The 18,209-nt window shown below is 39.5% G+C and overlaps 1 protein-coding gene across 6 annotated transcripts in view; it reads left to right on the top strand.

The window, feature by feature from the left end:
* The window catches only part of SMARCD3 (SWI/SNF related, matrix associated, actin dependent regulator of chromatin, subfamily d, member 3), an 89,959-nt gene that overhangs the window by 57,428 nt on the left and 14,322 nt on the right, over positions 1-18,209 (top strand). For all 6 annotated transcript variants that reach the window (XM_030491406.1, XM_030491385.1, XM_032920366.1 and 3 more), the window contains 3 exons: positions 3,697-3,819; positions 15,679-15,801; positions 17,632-17,727. In XM_030491406.1, coding sequence (XP_030347266.1) covers positions 3,697-3,819; positions 15,679-15,801; positions 17,632-17,727 — 342 coding nt within the window. The remainder of the gene's footprint in view (positions 1-3,696; positions 3,820-15,678; positions 15,802-17,631; positions 17,728-18,209) is intronic.

Here is an 18,209-nt window from a genome sequence, read left to right as displayed (position 1 = left end):
TGATGCCATGTGCAGCTTTGTAAAGAATAAATCTTGTTCAGCAAGCCTACCTTCTTCTGAGGAGATCATAGGATTCTTTGATAAAAGAAATTGTGTTGATACTATTGGATTTCTTCAAGCCATTTGATCTGTTGTCAATGACATCTTAATTAAAAATTTTACACCATAAGTAAGCTTATCAGTTACCTTAAATTAAAAAGTCCCTCACTGTCAATTTGGCAACACATCAGTGAGTGGGTCATTTCCGGTGCTGCTGCTCTCAAAGTGGATGTCAGCGTGGTTGAAGTTTTCCCATGAGAATGAGGGCCTGCAACCCTAGGGCTTCTTCCAAATGTCTCAGAAGGGCTTTGTCTTCTTCTTGGTCGAGTGGTTTGTAGGAGATACCCCTTGCAGTGTCACCTGCTCCAGTGCAACTCAGCATTTGGATGAAGCCTTACCTAGTGTGCAGCCTCTTGTAATTGCCTTCCAAGCTGTCATACTGTGCCATTCATAGACCTTATCCCGTGATACTGTTCATATTCCAGAAATGGTAGTGTTGCAGCTGTTCCCTGGTTTCTGTTTCTGTTTGATAAGCCTTGCACATTTGTTTGCAGACACATGTGGTGGGGCCTCTGCATTGTGCTGCTTTTACAAGGAAATGGTGAGAGCGTCTCCCATCCTGCTATTCCCTGCACGCTATCCTCACTGCCCCCACTTATAATTTTCCATTCTTCTGTCACCGTCAATAAATAATCCATGGAAATCAAGGATAAAGGTGCATAATTTAATAATAGTATGTTCTTCTTAATTTTTAAATTTTTTAAACTTTTGAATTTTCACAACTGGAAAAAAAGGACCCCAGACTCTAGAAAGACATTATCTTACTGATGTTAATAATAATCTATTCCAGTTATCCATATAATTCTAATCTAAGGTTTAACATACATGCTTCAAAACTGAGATGATGGATACTGCTGCTAGGTGCTTATTGTAGTTTCTTGAAATAGATATAGGCCAGAATAGAGAATTCAGGTCTTGAAATACTCTTTACACATTCATAGTTCGAACTTTTGTAGAAGAGCGGTGACTTGCATGGAGCTATGAACTTTTCAGTTAGGGCAAACCATGCAGCAAGAAGGAATTAGGCAGATTCTTATCACATAAACACCAAGATAATTGGGGGTTTGCTTACTTATGAAGAAGACTGAAAAAAATAATTATGTACTACTGGCTGGAGTGCAAGAGTACCTTTATCTTTTGAGCTAGGATGTACCAGAAACAAAGAAAATTCTTCACTGTGATGCAATATTGCTAGGGCTCCTCTTTTATTTTCCTCTCACTCTTGAGGGGAAATTGGGAAAGAGTGTGAAATAGTAACATTATCATGCCTCCAAAAGATTTTTCCAATTGTAGTGTGAGGGAGCAAAAGACTGTAAGAGCAGCCCAAACTAGCCTGGATGGACCTTTGATCTAGCCCAGTATCCCATCTTCACTGTGATCATAACACATACCTAGACAAGAGTACAAACATAGGCAAGTACAATTCTTCTCCCAAATATTCTTCCAAACTGCAGTCATTTGCAGTTCAAGGAATTATATGCAGTATTATCTTTGTTGTGTTTATGCTTTCTTAACATCTTAAAATTTTTAATATCCAGTTTTGTTATAGTTTTGAATACCCTTTCACTTTCATGTGGTAAGATGTAAAAGTATGAAATAGAAGTATTTATTGACGATTACTGCTGTTTCTACAAACTTCTTAGAAATTTCATTAGATCCTGAGTCCAGTACCCTGCAAACTATCTGGAAAGGTATCACAGCTGTAGTATATGCTTTATCTTGAGGGCTGTGTCGGCCAGCACTCTGCTGCGTTGTATGCCTAGGAGTTCATGAACTGAAGCTATTTTTTTAGGTTCAGAATTTTTAATTGACTGCAGTACAGCATGATTAATTTCCTCTATGTGGAAGGAACTGAGGAATCTTTTCTTCTGTGTGGGACAGGATAAAAGCATTGGGATATTTTGTTGCGTCCAAAGATTTGTATTCCGTGTGGGGAGGAGGTATTGCTTAGCTGTCTTTATTCTGCAAGCTGTCTGGCAACTCCATGATGTTTCCAGGGCAATGCTTGTTCTTTATGCTTCGCTCTTAAAAATGTTCATGCTCTTTTATTATTCTGCTGATACTAAGACTTTGTGAAAGAATACAAGCAGTTAAAAATACAGAGGTTCAGCTACAGCTGAACAGAGTTTTTGGCTCCATGGTTTCTGCTTCTCCAAAGTGTCAGTCCTGCTGTAAAAAGAGTATCTCAGACAAACAAACAAACAAATGAGGTTGAAAGAGACATTTGTTTGATAGTCTTGATCAGTCTAAATACAGAAGGGAAGAATTGTTCCTCTTCAGGATGGAAAAGAAAAATATTAAGAAGGGGAAATATATGAGTAGGATGGAGAAGGTGCATAGAGAATGCCTGCCCACTGCTGCTGCACCTATGCAAGAAAATGGCATCAAGTGAAGCTAGCAAATGGGAGGTTCAAAATGAGCAAAAGGAGGTACTTCTTCACACACTGCGTATTGAGGTTCTGGAACGCCATGCCTCAGGCTATTGTAGGTACCAAAGAGCAACAACTTTCAAATGCTGTCAGAGACACAATGCTAGGATAGATGATGGTTGGGATGACCCCGTGCAATAGTTCTTGTGTCCTTGCAGAACAGGGTGAACAGGTGTATGCCTGGTGTGTCTCTCATAGGTGTTTGTGTCTTACATCAAATTAAAACTGTAGACTTGTAGATTCTAAAGCAAAACAGGAATACGAACTACCTTTTAATTCCTATAAACAGAAGTATTCTTAAAGTTAAATATTTTAGTTATATAGGTGAAAGCTAGAGTGAATATTGTAGAAATAGACAAGGCCATCCAGTAGATTTATTATAATTACAGTTTATTATTATTTATTATAATTACAGTTCCTTTCTTTTATTGTTTGCCTGCATGACTTACTCCCAGTTAAGGACAGACTCTTTCATGTAAGGGTGTACTTGCCCATTTCCAAGCTCAGATCATTAGGTCTTCCTAGTAACTTACTTTGTGTCACCTTCTCTGCTAACTTCTTTGGAAAAGGGGAAATAGAAAAGGGGTTTGTTAATCGAACTAATGTAGTTTAACTAGTGTATTGAAATATCAGTAAAAGTTGGCAAGATCCAACTTATAGCTGGTCATGTTGAAACTTTGATGTGAAGTTCAATTTCACCTCAGCCAAGAAGATGTGTTGACTAAAGGGCAGTTTTTACTTACGACTTTAAAAACACTTGTTTTTAAAAAGTCAGCATGAACACGCACCCTTTTATTTTTCGCCTAGAGAGACCCAATACTTGTTTAGTTTAAACAGGACAAATTTACTGTGCTTTGCTTTGCTAAGAGCAGTGGCTCGCAGGCTGCCTCTAGCTAAGCCTCACTTGAAAAGGAAAAAAAGATCCATGGTTCAGGCCTTGTGGATCCAGCTGGGTCTTTCAGAATTCATTAGTTTTAGTTCTGTGCTCCAGCTTTTCAGTCATATGCTTGTACCATGCTACTGAGACCTCCTTGCTAATTGGGATGTACTTTAGGGGTAACTCCTTCTGAGCACATCTGTCTAAGGTCCGGGAAGGTGTTAGTATTAGTGCTCTGGAACATAGTAGATTCTTGCTTCCAGTGCTGGATATTCCTTGCTTTCTTCTCAGATCCGGGAGCTGGTTCCTGAGTCCCAAGCCTACATGGATCTGTTGGCCTTTGAACGCAAACTAGACCAGACCATTATGCGGAAGCGTGTGGATATTCAGGAAGCGCTGAAGAGGCCAATGAAGGTATGTAATGAAAAATTTATACATTGAGTTAGGGGAAAAAATAATCCTTGTATTAAATGGTGGAATGATCTTTCCAGTTAAAGTCCTGTTAACAGAGTTTTTTTGAAATAGGTCAGACAAAGCTCCTAAGAATAAGCAGCTGGGGAGCAGCATGCATAGAAAAGTGATGGGGAAAATTCTGTGGATATTACCAACTCTATCTTATGAAAGGCTTTAATAAGGAGAATAATAGCTTCTGGATAAATAAACACTGGCTTTGGAACTTTCTATTAGAATGATTAAAAAGAAAATAAGAGATTAGAGGGGTATGCTGAAGAGATGTATTAAATTTCCTACTAGAATTCAGTCGTAAGCTAAACTTGTGAAATAACAAAACATATAACGGGAAGAATGACTTTCAGAAAAATTGTTAAAGATCCTGCAAAAATGTGCACATTCACATAGCCTGTAAAAGGATGATTTATGTAAGAAAAGAATAGATGACGTTTTCTGCAATTTCTATTAGATCGAGTTCAGCACTTCACCATACATAATACCCTACTGAAATGGTCTTTTCCTGAGTTTTCTGAGTGTATTCAACTGAATCATGGAAAAGTTTAGGTAGGAGGAAACTGGAAGTCATCTAATTCAACCTGCTGCTCAAAACAGGGTTGTCAAGGCCTTGTGGAATTTTGAAAATCTCTACGGATGGAGGTTTCACAGCCTCTTCAGGCAATCTGTTCCAATGTTTGGCCACTTTCATTGTGAAGAATTTCTTTTCATTTCTTTGTATTGAAAGCTCATACTCACTTATATAGTAAATCCTGTAGTATGAATAGTTTTGTAGCTGTATGTCTATTGTGAAGTAAAGCTGTCATTTTTGTCTGTACCAGAGTAATGGGTATCAGCCCAACTAAGATCAAGATTCCATTCTGTTTGTCACTGTACAGGTATGTGATAAGATGTGAAAGGCTTTTACCTCTGCTGTTTTTCCAGTTGATATATATGAAACAGAAAAAAAATTGGAAGGAATTAAGTTCCATTAACATATCTATTTATAGGTAGGAACCAAAGTGTGGATTGTTTAAATCACAAGTTTGTAGTCAAAAAGTATTGTATATAGTAGATTGGACTGTCTCTTTGAGTAATTTGCCTTAGCTTCTTAATGTCTGCAGAACACAATTATTTTAAACTAGCTAGGAGCTTGGCCATGTTTAAAAGTAATTGAAGACTTAGATTTGCTTTCATAAATCTGAAGGGAGATGTTTGTTCTGTGGCAAACTCTTTAACTAGAGAATTGACCAGTACATGAGGTTTCAGCTCTGAATATCCAGAGATATTCAGGGCCTGTAATGGGGAAGAGTCTAGGAGGCACAGCACTCCACAGAAGCTATAGACAGAAAATTCCATTTCCATCTAGGGCTCAGCAGACATTTTAAATATCAGTTACTCAGCTAGTTAACATCTAAAGAATGATCAATCAGATGTTTTTCAAATTCATGTCTAGACTTAGTGTGTAGCAGCTGTGAAATTCAAGACCTGTCAAAAGAGAGCTAAGCCTAGATAATTTTGGGGTTGTTCTGATATAAGTATATTCATTTTATTATAGTTGGAGCATTAGTAACAGCAATAAAAGTTATCTCTGCATTTCCATCTCCTATCAAAGTTTTCGTAATTTTGAAATATTTGCGTTAAAACAGTGGTTCCCAAACTGAGATTGTAATCCTGGTAAAAATTTAAATTTGTCTAAGGTATGTGATAATATGTAGGGAATATGCAGGACTGCTCAGAATTATCAGTTGTAATTGCACTTACCGTATTGGTCACAGTGATTGAGTTGTAGCTAGAAACAGTCTTTGGGAACCACAAGTTTATGGTCTAGTGTTGCTGACTTTTTTTCTCTGAAGACTGATTATTCTGGAGAAATTTTAGGGAAAATGTTTCAAACACTTTTGATTGAGGACAGTGTATACAATATGCTGGGCCTGTTGATCCTACTTGGATATTCTGTGAACAGTTGCTCTCTTGAAACAGATGACAGCTGTGGGGTTGCTCAGAAAGCAAGGAGACTTAGGGCTTGTGAGGTTGGTTGAAGCGGGGGGGAAGTGGCTTTCACTACCTGCCAGTTCACTTTACCACAGTCAGCAACCCTTCTCAGATCCCAGCTTATTCGCTCCAGATCCTGCCTTTTCTTTCCGCTGCCTTTGGGTACTAGCATGTTCTCTTCTGTCAGTCCTATGTTCTTGGGCTACATTCTCATCTGCAGAGCAGTATTTGCTGCATGCCACTTGTCGCAAGAGTCCTTGCACTGACTTTATGGAAGACTCATGCACTCAGAATTCCATAAAGGACTTTTTAAGAGGGAGTCAGGCAGACAGGGCTGTTTGACTGCAGTGTGGCTAGAGGTACAGATATAGCAAGCTCCATGGCCTGAAGGAAACAGAAACCGCATGGCTCAACTCCAGACGAGTATATGTCATTAAAGAAGAATGCATTACTGACAATCTGGACAGCTAAGGCCATGGTGGACTTTGGGAGTGGGATTTATTTGGCTAAGTATAGACATCTACATTGTATTTATTTATATGTAAGCTAGTCACTCTGGTCTCCCTTCATAGTCAAGAGATTTAGTCAGTGCGGGCAGCAGAGTTCAGGGCACAGTTCTCATACAGCAGTAGGTGTTTAAAAGAATATAGATAAATCATGCCCTAAGAAGTGCCTGTTTCTCTCTATTGTCGTCAGTTGTGGACATAAACATAATTTTAAGACTGAGATGATTTTCATGCCAAGGTCACCTGGCTGAAAGGAGAGCATCTAGTGACCCATCCCACAAGCAAGGCTCCTGCTCCACGCCCTGGCACCACAGACGATATTTTGGTCTTACCCAAACCAGGGGCTGTCACTCTTTCACACTGAACTGGTGTGGGACAGTGACAAGACCTATGTGTAGTTGGAGTTCCTCAAACTAAATGTGCTTTCCCCGCTTTGAGGTTTTAAAATAACTGAGGAATTGCTATTGGATTGCTGGCAGAAGGAAATTTGCATTTTTTTCCTGAAACACAAAGGTTTCTGCATGATCCTCTACCCTCCAGGCAAACTCGTTGGTTTTTTTTACTCAGTATGCCTTGTGTCTCAGCACCTCATGCAGCATGCAGTATGCAGCACCTCATATCTGAGCTCCAGAGTTCTGTTGTTCTAAGAGACTCTCATCTTTGCCATGTACTGAGTTCTGTACCTCCAAGGGATATTCTTAGGGACAGAAGAATGAATAATGTCTGGGGATTTTTGTGTCATACTCTGAACCCTACTGTCATTGAGCTCCTGGAATCAAACCTGTACTCACTTCAATCAGCAAATGCAGTCAGTATCATTTACTCCAACTTGAGCAAAGCATGTTATTCATTCTTCATGGAATGTTACGGAGAAAAAGCTGGGGATTACTAAGGAAAATTTAAGGTAACTGAGAGCAGTGGCAGCTCTGTCACTTTTTAGCTGTTGTAGATTCCCCTCTGTACTTTGAGGTCTGTGGCACATGGGCAGTGTACTTCCTTTTCTGTGATTGTCATCTTGGACTTGGCGCTGGCTGGGATTAAGTGGAGGAATTTCTGCTATAAAACACTTGCCAACTGATTTGAAACATCATTAAAAGTGATGAGCAACAGAGAAGTCCCTAGTGTTGCTGCAGAAGACCCTAGTGACATCTGACTTGTTAAAACTTGAATGCAGTGTCAAAATGAATGGTTCAAACTAGAATGGTAATGCAAAAAAGTGCTTCTGGAACAACCTAGAGAAAGGAAGATTCACCTTGTGTATGTCACTTGGCTTTTATATGTGAATACAGAAAAAAAAAAGGGACTGGTAGTGGCTGCCTTTTAGGTGGAGGGGAGGAAAAGTATTGACAGGCTGAATGACAATGTTAGCACAAGAACAAATGGGGAAAAGGTGCCTGAATAAATGTAATTGTCAGAGAAGACTCTGGGGAAAAAAAGATTTCATTTTTGAAGTTGTATCTTCATTGGTTCTGAAAAGCATTACATGATACAGGCCTGTAACCTGGACTTACTGTTGCTGCCAGCTCCGTGACCCTAGACCCCATCAAGCACTACATGGTTTTCATAAGATATTTTAAAGCTCTTCAGGGTAAATGTCTGCACAAGCCATTTAAAGTAGAAATATGTTGAAGGTAAAGCAGAATTTATGGCAATTTAAATTTAAACAAAACAATCTATTGAGGGAATTTTATTAGGAATTTTCTCATTTTTATCATCAACCATAAAATTTACAAAATAAAAGAAAAAGCCAAATAGTTTATAGTTTCTCTAAGTGTGAGGAGATCAGTCCGCAACAGATACATCCTCTAATTAGTATGTGTTTATATGTAGGAAGAGTTGGGTCATGGCTTGTGGTTGTCCTTAGTCTCAACATGTATCTTGATCTGCAGTCACCTGAATTTTGAAGGTCACCTCAGAGTCAGTGGGCTTTAGGTGAGTCCACCTCCTTTTGGGTACCCTGAACTTGGCCCTAGGAGTTCCCAGGTTGTCTTCTCTGGTCTGATCTGGGGCTTCTTACACGTTATTATTGAGAGGGCTGGGTTGCCAATGACACCACATTAACGTGTGTTACTGCATTACTGGCTGGCTTATTGCCTGGATAGTTACTTATTGGCAGAGCCTGTGCCCACAGCCTTACCATTCTATGCTGTGTTTAACTAGTTAGGACTGAATCAAGCCACTAGGTAAAAAGTTCCCCAGCCTTGACACAAACAGGCAAAGAACATGTGCATTCTTAACCCATCACAAACTAGCTGAAGTATTTGATGGGAACATGATTAAATCTTGCATGATCGCCTTCCCTCTCCCACATGCAGTGGCAACAAGAATTACGAGGCTGGTGTGGATAATACTTATAGTATATCCTTATAATCCTTACTAATAGTGACCGGTAACAGGATCACAGATTGGTTGAGGTTAAAAGGGACCTCTGGAGGTCATCTTGTCCAATCCCCCTGCTCAAGCAGGGCTACCTAGAGCTGGTTATCCAGAACCTTGTCCAGATGGCTTTTGAACATCCCCAAGGTAGGATGTTCCACAGCTTCCCTGGGTAATGTGTTATCCAGAGGGAGGGGGGCACACATTTAGGAGGAGTTTGTTTTGGTGAAGGATTTTTTTTTGTTATTGTTCGTTTTGTTTGTTTGTGGTTTTTTGTTATTGTTGGGAGGGTTTGTTTCTTTTTTAAGAGCTTTTGGTTTTAGTCCAACCCATTGGTAGTTCAAAAATAGACCAATTGCGACTGATTAATGTGCATGTTTATGACCACTAGAGCAAGATATCAGAGACGTAATAGATTTTTCATTATGTCAAGTCTTTAAGTCAAGACTGGATATCCTTTAAAATGAGCTGCCCTGTTTGATGAATGATTAGGGCCTGTGTTGCACAGGAAATTAAACTGGACAATAAAGTATCTTCTGCCTTAAAAACCTGCAAGTTCTAAATCTATGTTCTGTGACAATGAGTTCTATGGGTTAACAATGGTTCATTATGCTTTCTATAGCATACATGACATACTTCCATTGATCAGGTTTGAATTTATGGTCTTGTGGCATAATTTTATGTGTTTTGCTTTTTGCATTGTGAGATAAGGAAGACGCAAACACCATATCTCCTTTAGATCAGCCCATATTTTAAATACATCTTTCATGTTCTTTAATGTTCTCTTTTCTTAGGTAAAAAATGCAGTGCTCCCAATCACTGTAGGGAAGGAATTTTTCAGTGCACCTAGCTATTCTTACCACGCGTCCGCATCCCCCTCCTGATTTTCTTCCTGAAAGAGTACAGTATACAACTGCCATAAGCAGTATATAAGTATATAAGTATATATATATAAGTATATAAGCTGCTCTAACTGACTTTTTTAGACTGTTGTGCATACTATTCTCCATTTTATTCCTCTATAACATTTGTTTGACTCTTTGGAGGTTTGTGGGGGTTTTTTTTGTTGAAGTTTTTGTAGAACTGTCTACAGGTGTTCTTCATGTGTTAGTGCAATTTTGAACTCAGTAAATACTGGGTAGTTCCTTTTAGTATTCATGATACTTGTTTATTCTACGGAGTCACTGATTTTCCTGCTTCAAGTTGGCCATTTTTAAGTTCTTGTCCGTCTTTTGTTGCCACAAGTTACCTAACTCATTTTATTTCTTCTGCAAATTTTGACATATGTGATTGTTGCTACTCTGGGTGAGCGATACCTCTATATTCCAGTTCTGATGTGGACACTCCATTTAATTTGATTCCTTTATAATGGTCAGACTTAAACACTTGTTGTTTGTGGATATTGTTCTTTTTGTCTCCTGATTTCTACTCTCCATGCTACTTTATCTTCCCCTGTTCTTTTTGTTTCCTAAAAAGTTTATTTGTGAGAAAAAGAAACAGTTACTCGATGTGCAAATGCAGAAACACAGATTTTAATCTTTCCTGTGGTTTATGCGTGAGGTTTTTATGCAGTGTTGAGGTACACAGAATCTATCCTTAAGATGTGCATAGAAAGCTGTTAATACAGTACTATTCGTAAGATCAACAGCCAGATTTGCTTGATTCAGTCAGTAGTAGACTATCTTCTGATAACTTTGTTTGAAATCCCAAGTACAGCTTCCCTGGAAGTGTCCTGTAGGTACTGTGTCCTGCCTGAGAGGTCACTGAAGGAAACTTTAACTTCAATATTTGATGGAGATTTGTCTTGGGGGTATCACACAGATGATGGTATCTTCAGATGATTAGATTCTGATTTGAATTTTAAGGAGATAAGGCTAATGGAAACTGAAAAAAAAAAAAGAGGCACTATAAACAAGAGGTAGTTTTCTGAAGAATCTGATGGATTCCCAGCATTACACCTATTTACTTCAACTTAAACTGTGCTGATTTGTGTGAAGATGACATTTAAGAATGTAGAGAGAAAAAGCTGTACTGCTGCTCCAGCATTCCTGTCAGCCTTCTTTTTAGATCTGTTTCATTCCACATGAGCTCTCCTGCCAATTGTGCTGCTATCGTAGCTGAGACCTTTGCAATAGTTCATCGCTGACATGCCCAATCTTCTGTCACATATGCTGCTTTTTTTTTTTTTTTCCTTTTTTTCAAGGAGAAATTGTAAGTGAAATACAGTGCTTTTTGGGGAAGGCTCCTCTTTTTAATATGACTGCTATTTCAGGTTAATTTTGCTTAAGACAAGTCAAAGATACATCTTAAACATGTGTATCTTACACTTAGGGAATAAGCACATCAAGCATTTATTGATTTTTGGACAAGATGTTATTTGATTCGCAATGTTGATCAAGTGTCTGTGAAGTTCCCCGCTGTTAATCTTTTCTTTGTGGGTGATAAAGTTTCAGTGTGTCTGGAGAGATGAAATGTGATGCTTTCTTCTTGCCCTAGAGCTGTAAGTTCTCTCTTTAGTTTTTGCTCCAAACTGCTGAGAATCCTACCAGTAAAAATCAAGGCCACAGGTTTTGGTTGGTTGCTTTTCTGTTCTCTGAGAACCAACCATACAGAGCGGAGAATTGATTTTCGATCTGTGCTATAATGTGCATTGCTAAGAAATTTGCAGAATTTGTTGAAGGGCAGTGGCTTCTTCCTCGACTACATCACATTGCTATATTTAAGCTGCAAAATAACCAAGTTGAACATAACTGATGTTGTATCGTTTCCTGCCTGGGTGAAATGGAGATGGAAGAATACTTCACTCTCAGAGCCTTCTGGATATGAGCTTGACATTATTGTGGAAGCCAGGAGTACTGATAAGTGAACTGAGTGCAGTGATTTTGGGTGTGTATCTTCAGCCAAGGGACTTTATGGTCTGTATAGTGGCTATAAAACCCCAGCCAGTGCCATTTAGGTGTTCTTCTTGAGCAAACTTGAGTCTTGACTATCTGTACCATCTCTGAGCTGACATCTTCCAAGGCTGGTCATCCTTATGACAGCAGTATAGCTGAGAGTGCTGAAGTTGTTACTCACTGGGTAGATCTCTTCAGGAGGAATTCAGACTATACTCTTCGATGTCTGCCAGAATCTTGCTTCATCAGGTGAGATTGTAGTGTCTCAGCTTACAGGAGAAGAGTCATGCTAGAGGAGAAGGAGCCTACTGGTCCAAAGAAAATATTCATTTGTAGAGCTATGGTTCTGATGTTTTGCTGGAGATGTATTTTCTTTAAATGCCACTGCTTGAAGTATATATTACCACTGTTGGTGATAGGTATATGTAGGGCAAGTTCAAGTGCCATTGTCTAGTTCGTGGAACTGGAAGAAGATAGTCAGCCTCCCAGATTGTCTGGAGCAGAGCTGATCCCTGGTAGCTTTTATGAAGAGGCAGTGGTGCTGGCAACACTTAGACATGTGTAAGGAAGAAGTGGTAGTGGGGCTTCTGGGAAAGGCAGAAAGAAGGAAAAATGGAGCAGCAACTCATAAGGGAACAAACAGGAGGTGGACACGTTGACAGCAGCTTCAGAAAGGTAGTTGTGGAAGCTTGGCTCTTTCTGGGTCAGTATGGTGTGCTACAGAGGAGGATATGTTTGGCTGTTCAAGCAGTGTTCAGGGCCAAATGCCTTTTTCACAATTTTTCAGACTGCTTACCAGAAAGTCTTTGGCAGATCTGGCTGCACTCTGCAGGTCAGGTCTAGAGTTACCAGTTATGACAGTTGTGATGGCTGACACCTGTTTGCAGTTGCATTGCTATGTAGGTTCCTTTTAAAGGATGGTAGCTCAGCTGTAGAAAGGAGAGCTAGTGTTTGTCATGTCCTGAGGTGTACTTGGCCTGGTAAATCCCTCAGAGGGAAGGGAGATGGTGGCAGCTGGAGTGCAGGGTAGTGCAGCCAGCGAGGCAAAAAGGATGAGGGACTACCTCCTTAAAGTAAAACGCCAGAAGAAAAAGCAGAAATTTGGAGTCTCCTGAGAGAAGGCAATAGCACAATCACAGTTGGATCTTAAGGAATAAAAAGAGAGGATTCTCTCTGTCTCCCCAGAAATGATGCTACAGAGTTTCCTGCAACCCCGGAAATCATAGAGTTGCTGGAATAAGAGCAAGCCTGAAGAAATGAACCATTTTCAAGGACATGTGAGCAGAGAAAATATGGTTTACAAAACTTTTTTTTTTTTTTTTTTTTTAAATTCCATTTTACCTGGCAAAAGTGAGTTTCCCGTCTTTATGTAACCTTACTCTGCTTGGTATTCTAATAAAGATTTTTAATAGATTTAAAGCTCATTTGGTGTTGGAGTCCTCTTGCAGCTGTGCAATTGCCCTGTTTGATTTCCTGATAAGTCAGAAGCAAGGATCTTTCTCTGGTTGCATTTAGGACATAATCACTGCCTTAATAGTGTTGCAAATTTGCAGTACCTTTTGGGCCAAAATCTGAAGACAACTCCCAGGTTACAGGTTGCACATTTTGCTTGTTGGATAGAATGTCTTTGCTTAGCAGAGACTAAAGGCTCAGCATTCCACAGTACTTACAGGTTGTCAGTAGTGTCTGTAACATGCTGGAGTCAAAGGTTAAATGGGTTTCAATCTAAAATCGAGGTACATAGAAAGTAGGAGAAAAGATAACTTTAGAGATAGCCTTTACTTAGGATTTTTATTCATAATTATTCTGAGTTTCTTTCTGATGACAATGTAGAGAAGTGAGCTGAGTAATAGGGGTTACAGTGAGGAAATTATTAAACTTGAGAAAGAGGGTTCATTGTTTAGAAAAAAATACTGTACATTGAAGAGAGAAATGAAAAGATATGCAGACTCTGACTTTGGCAGAGCAGGGAAGGTATAGGGAACCCAGCAGGAGACCAGTTCTGAAATGCAAGCTGCATCTGGCTTGTGCATGACTTGAAAGAAAAATGATAAGGCGTTAGTGAAGGCAAACAGTGGAAAGCATCAAGGGGAGGTATTTTGTATTTCAGAGTGGAGTTAGGCATTTTTACTAACTTGGTTTCAGGTGGACTGTACAAGGCAGCTAGGGCCTGAAAGCTAGGAGAAAGAAAGACATCTAAAATGCTCAGATTTGAATAAGGATGTTATTGCAGAGGATAATCTTAGTGATGAAATGTCAGATTTCAGAGGAAACAGATATAGTTCGTGTCTGGATATGAGGAGATGTAAGGAGAGAAGGAGTTTCCAGGGTGAAAGGGAGAATGGTGATAATGTCTTTGGAAATCAAAAGAAGAGGAAATGAAATCAGTGATATAAACCTGAAATGTCAGTAGAGTATCTAAGAGGAACTAGTAAGAGAAAAGCTGCTTATGTATATAGATACAGTTTTGCAACTAATCAGGTGGGAATAAAGTTCAAGAACATAAAATGTGCAAGTTAATTTGAAGAGTTGTGAATTTAGAACTGTGAAGTCCTTCACAAGTCCTCCACACCAAATAAAGATTCTGGGTCATTAAAATAAAAACTCCCAAATCTATATAATGAAAGAGTACTTTAGCAACAGAAATCCTGTAGGAAAGGATGGAGAAAGAATATGCATTTTCATGAATATTTTTCTACCTGTCTGCCTGTTCTTATCTGTGTCGACCTGTCATTTTCTGGATTCTTGGCACTTTTGAAAAACCTGTTTCCTATCAGTGCATACTATTGACACTCCATTTCCATCAAACCTTTCTGTCACTGTCTTCTCCAGATTTGGCAAAATGTAGTCATTTTCTTTTTCCTCTTCAGCCGTACATCTCTGCCTCCCACATTCCTCTGTGCTATATTAGATTTTTAGTTTTCTGACCTGGTGTATATGACTTCCTTCTCTCCTATATGTGTGTATGTGGGAGTGTGAAAGCTTTACAAGACTACTCCTTTCTTAAGTTCTATGAAGGTTGTTTTCACTGTTTAACTTGACAGCTGTAGCCTTTTTGTCATTGTATTATAAACAGATATTTGAGTCCCAGAGAAATTTTTGGCAACATCTTTTCTTGAATCCACGCATCAGAGTTAATCACCAGGTTTTCCATATGGTGCACAAGAGAGAAGGGCACTGAGAAATAATGTAGCCCTAAGTCAGTACAGTGACTGGGAAACCTTAGATACCCTGTAAAAATTACAGCAGGTAGGCATGATTGTATGTCTCACAGACTTGAGCGCCTGGGTTAGGGGTGAAGCACGATTCCTTCCTCCGCTCAGGTCTCACAGCAAGTTGGAGCTGCAACATGTTTGATGTGGGTGAAAGGCAGTTAAAGAGGAAGGTTGGACAGGGCCTTGGGTGACATGTTCTAGTGTGAGGTGTCCCTGCCCATGGCAGGGGGTTGGAATTAGATGATCTTACGGTCCTTTCCAACCCAAACCATTCTATGATTCTAAGGTTAGGCAGCCTGTGTATGAGGTATGGGAAGATTATTACCAGGCTCTGCATGATGTTAGAATGAAGATGGACAAAGATGTGTCCAGCATGTAATTTGCAGCATTAGCTGTATTTGTAACTGCCATTTACAAATCTGAACTGGTGCAACTATGGAAGACATTCATGTGGCAAGAGGTTTGAAGCTGAGTTTTAGCAGTCTAGCTAGGATCTAGATGGGAAGGGCATCGTATCATGCTTTTCTTACAATGATTTCTCAAATATCTAATCCAGAAGTAGAGGATGTGTAGCCTCAGAGGCTTGGCCCTGCAACTTCCTGTCTTTCTCCACTTACAGTGGATCTTAGTATGTTTGTATAGCCAATAGTTTTTGAAAGGAAGTTTCAGATTCAGATCTTCAGTGTATTTTCCTATACATAACCAAATCTTAAATTCTAATATAACCTGGTACAACTGTACTAAACTTGCAGATTCTCTACTAAATGTATAACTGTCACCTTTCCTGTGGCTTCCTCAGATCTTGGACTTAAACTGGATGTGTACTTTTCTTGTCTCAAACAGCAAAAGCGGAAACTGAGACTTTACATCTCCAACACATTTAATCCTGCAAAGTCTGATGCTGATGACTCTGATGGCAGCATTGCTTCATGGGAGCTGCGAGTGGAGGGGAAGCTCCTGGATGACGTATGACTTACCTGTGCTTCACTGGGGCTGGCAAGGATCTAGAGTTTGTCCTGTGGGGTGGTGGACTTTACTGGGGACATCAACTGAGACAAGACATCCCTGAATGGCAGCATTGGCTTATTGCATCTGGGAAGGTGCCACGTCCAGTCGGAGTGAGGGATAAGACCATAATGTAAATGTTGGGAAGGGGCAGGGAGGGCAGCAGACTTAAGGGCAGGACAGCTATGAGGACGTGGAGAGAATAGGGCTGAGACAATTCCCTTAAAAGATATGGCAGGGTTCAGGTCATGAGAGGTGTGCCTGCAGCAGGCATTGCATCTTGTGAAGAGTACGAAGACAAAGAGAAGTGAGTAGTTTATATTCCTAGGAAGGACAAGAGGATGTATGGATGGTCAGAGCAAGGATGGAAGAAAAGTTTTATCATTCTGAAGTCCTCAGAAACCTCAGTAATGGATTTAGCTTTCCTGGGGAAGGCTGGACTTTCCTAATAAAGGTGTCACTTGTTTGAATAGACTGGACAAGCTAAGTATTCGATAGGATAAACAGATGGAGAACATGTATGTATGGAGAGGACAAGGCTTTCAAGGCTCATCTGTCTGTCTGGAGATAATGATACATGAATCAAAATCATAATCTTGCTGGAGGATGAAGGCGTGACAAAGTGCAATGTCTGGAAATGGAAGTTAGACAGACTCAGTTTAGAAATTAGAACATATATTTCAACAACGAGAGTATTGGAACAAAATAACTTCTCAATTACTGGCAATTTTAAATTGAAGGAGGATGTATTTCTAAAATATTATCTGCATTAAATAAAAAGAAAATAATTGAAATCCTGTGGACTGTATTCTGTGAAAAGTTAGATTATATATATATAAAGTATGATTATATATATAAAAAACATAGGTATGTATATAAACGTCACAGTTTTTTATTTAGACAGTATGAGCTGCCTAGTAAACAGTGAATTACTGATAATTAAAAGGCAAAATGTAAAAGAAAATACTTAGTGTATGATTAATCTGTAAAATTTACTTTTATCTGACAAATCAGAGCAAGAAATTAACACTCATCAAAAAACCAAACTCTTAAATAAAAGGTATACAGTGGCCACAGAATCACAAAATGGTTGGGTTGGAAGGGACTTCCAAAGATCATCTAGTCAAACTTTCTACCATGGGCAGGGACACCTTCCACTAGATCAGGTTGCTCCAAGCCCTGAACAACCTGGTCTTGAACAGTGCCAGAGATGGGGCAGCCACAGCTTCTCTGGGCAACCTGTGCCAGGGCCTCACCACCCTCATTGTAAAAAATGTCTTTCTTATGTCCAATCTAAACCTATTGTTTTTCAGTTTAAAAGCATTGTCCCTTGTCCTGTCACTACAGGCCTTGTCCCCATCTTTCTTAAAAGCCCCCTTTAAGTATTGAGAGGCTATAATAAGGTGCCCCTGGAGCCTTCTCTTCTGCAGGCTGAACAAGCCCAGCTCTCTCAGCCTGTCCTCACAGGAGAGGTGTTCCAGCCCTCAGATCAGTTTTGTGGTCTCTTCTGGACCCGCTCCAACAGCTGCTTTGTTCACATTACAAGCCAGTCCTTTCCAATAACATTAAGAGAGTAAGGGAAAACTTCCCTCAAGTGCGCACTGTTCCACCGCTGTTGAGACTTTTGCCTCTTACCCTGAATTTGTCAGAGGGAAAACTCAATTAAATTGATCACACTTGTGGTCTATATGGGAATTAATGTTCAAGAGAAAGAGAAAGCCCGAGAGGGAAGCATAGAACACAAACTAATATATGCAGCCTGAAACATTTCTGTTTCTTCTGCTTGTACAGCTCAGCAAACAAAAACGGAAGTTTTCATCTTTTTTTAAGAGTTTGGTTATTGAGCTGGACAAAGATCTTTATGGACCTGACAACCATCTTGTGGAGGTAAGAAGGTCGTGCACCCTTTGCATATAAACTTGATACTAGCACAGGTAAACAGCTATGTGCTTGTTGTCTACCTTGTTTAAATTCACTTGCATTCATTATCTCATTAGGGTATCTCATTTAAAGTTTTAAAAATTCCATTCTTTTTAAGAATGTTGACTTACAGAATCTATATAGTCTAAAACCATAGGTGTGCTAGTGATGTAGTGCACATCTTTGGACAGAATGTATAAAATGATGAAAATATTGCACACATTTTTCCTAACAAGTAAAGCTTGTTAACAGCAGAACAGATTGTGCACTTAAGCTCAATTGTAAGGGCAGAGCAAGACATTAATTGGGGGAAGGAGGGTGTTTTGTGGGGGTTTTTTTCTTTTCTTTTTTATTTTTTAATTAATTGCAAGATCTCCAGAAGGCTTGTACTTGTCTTATTCTTATGTGGCATACTGTGCACCTCCACGGCTATCACTGAAAAAAAGACT

Source organism: Strigops habroptila, chromosome 1 (genome assembly GCF_004027225.2).
Source record: "Strigops habroptila isolate Jane chromosome 1, bStrHab1.2.pri, whole genome shotgun sequence".
NCBI lineage: Eukaryota > Metazoa > Chordata > Aves > Psittaciformes > Psittacidae > Strigops > Strigops habroptila.
This window is presented reverse-complemented; position numbering and strand designations above follow the sequence as displayed.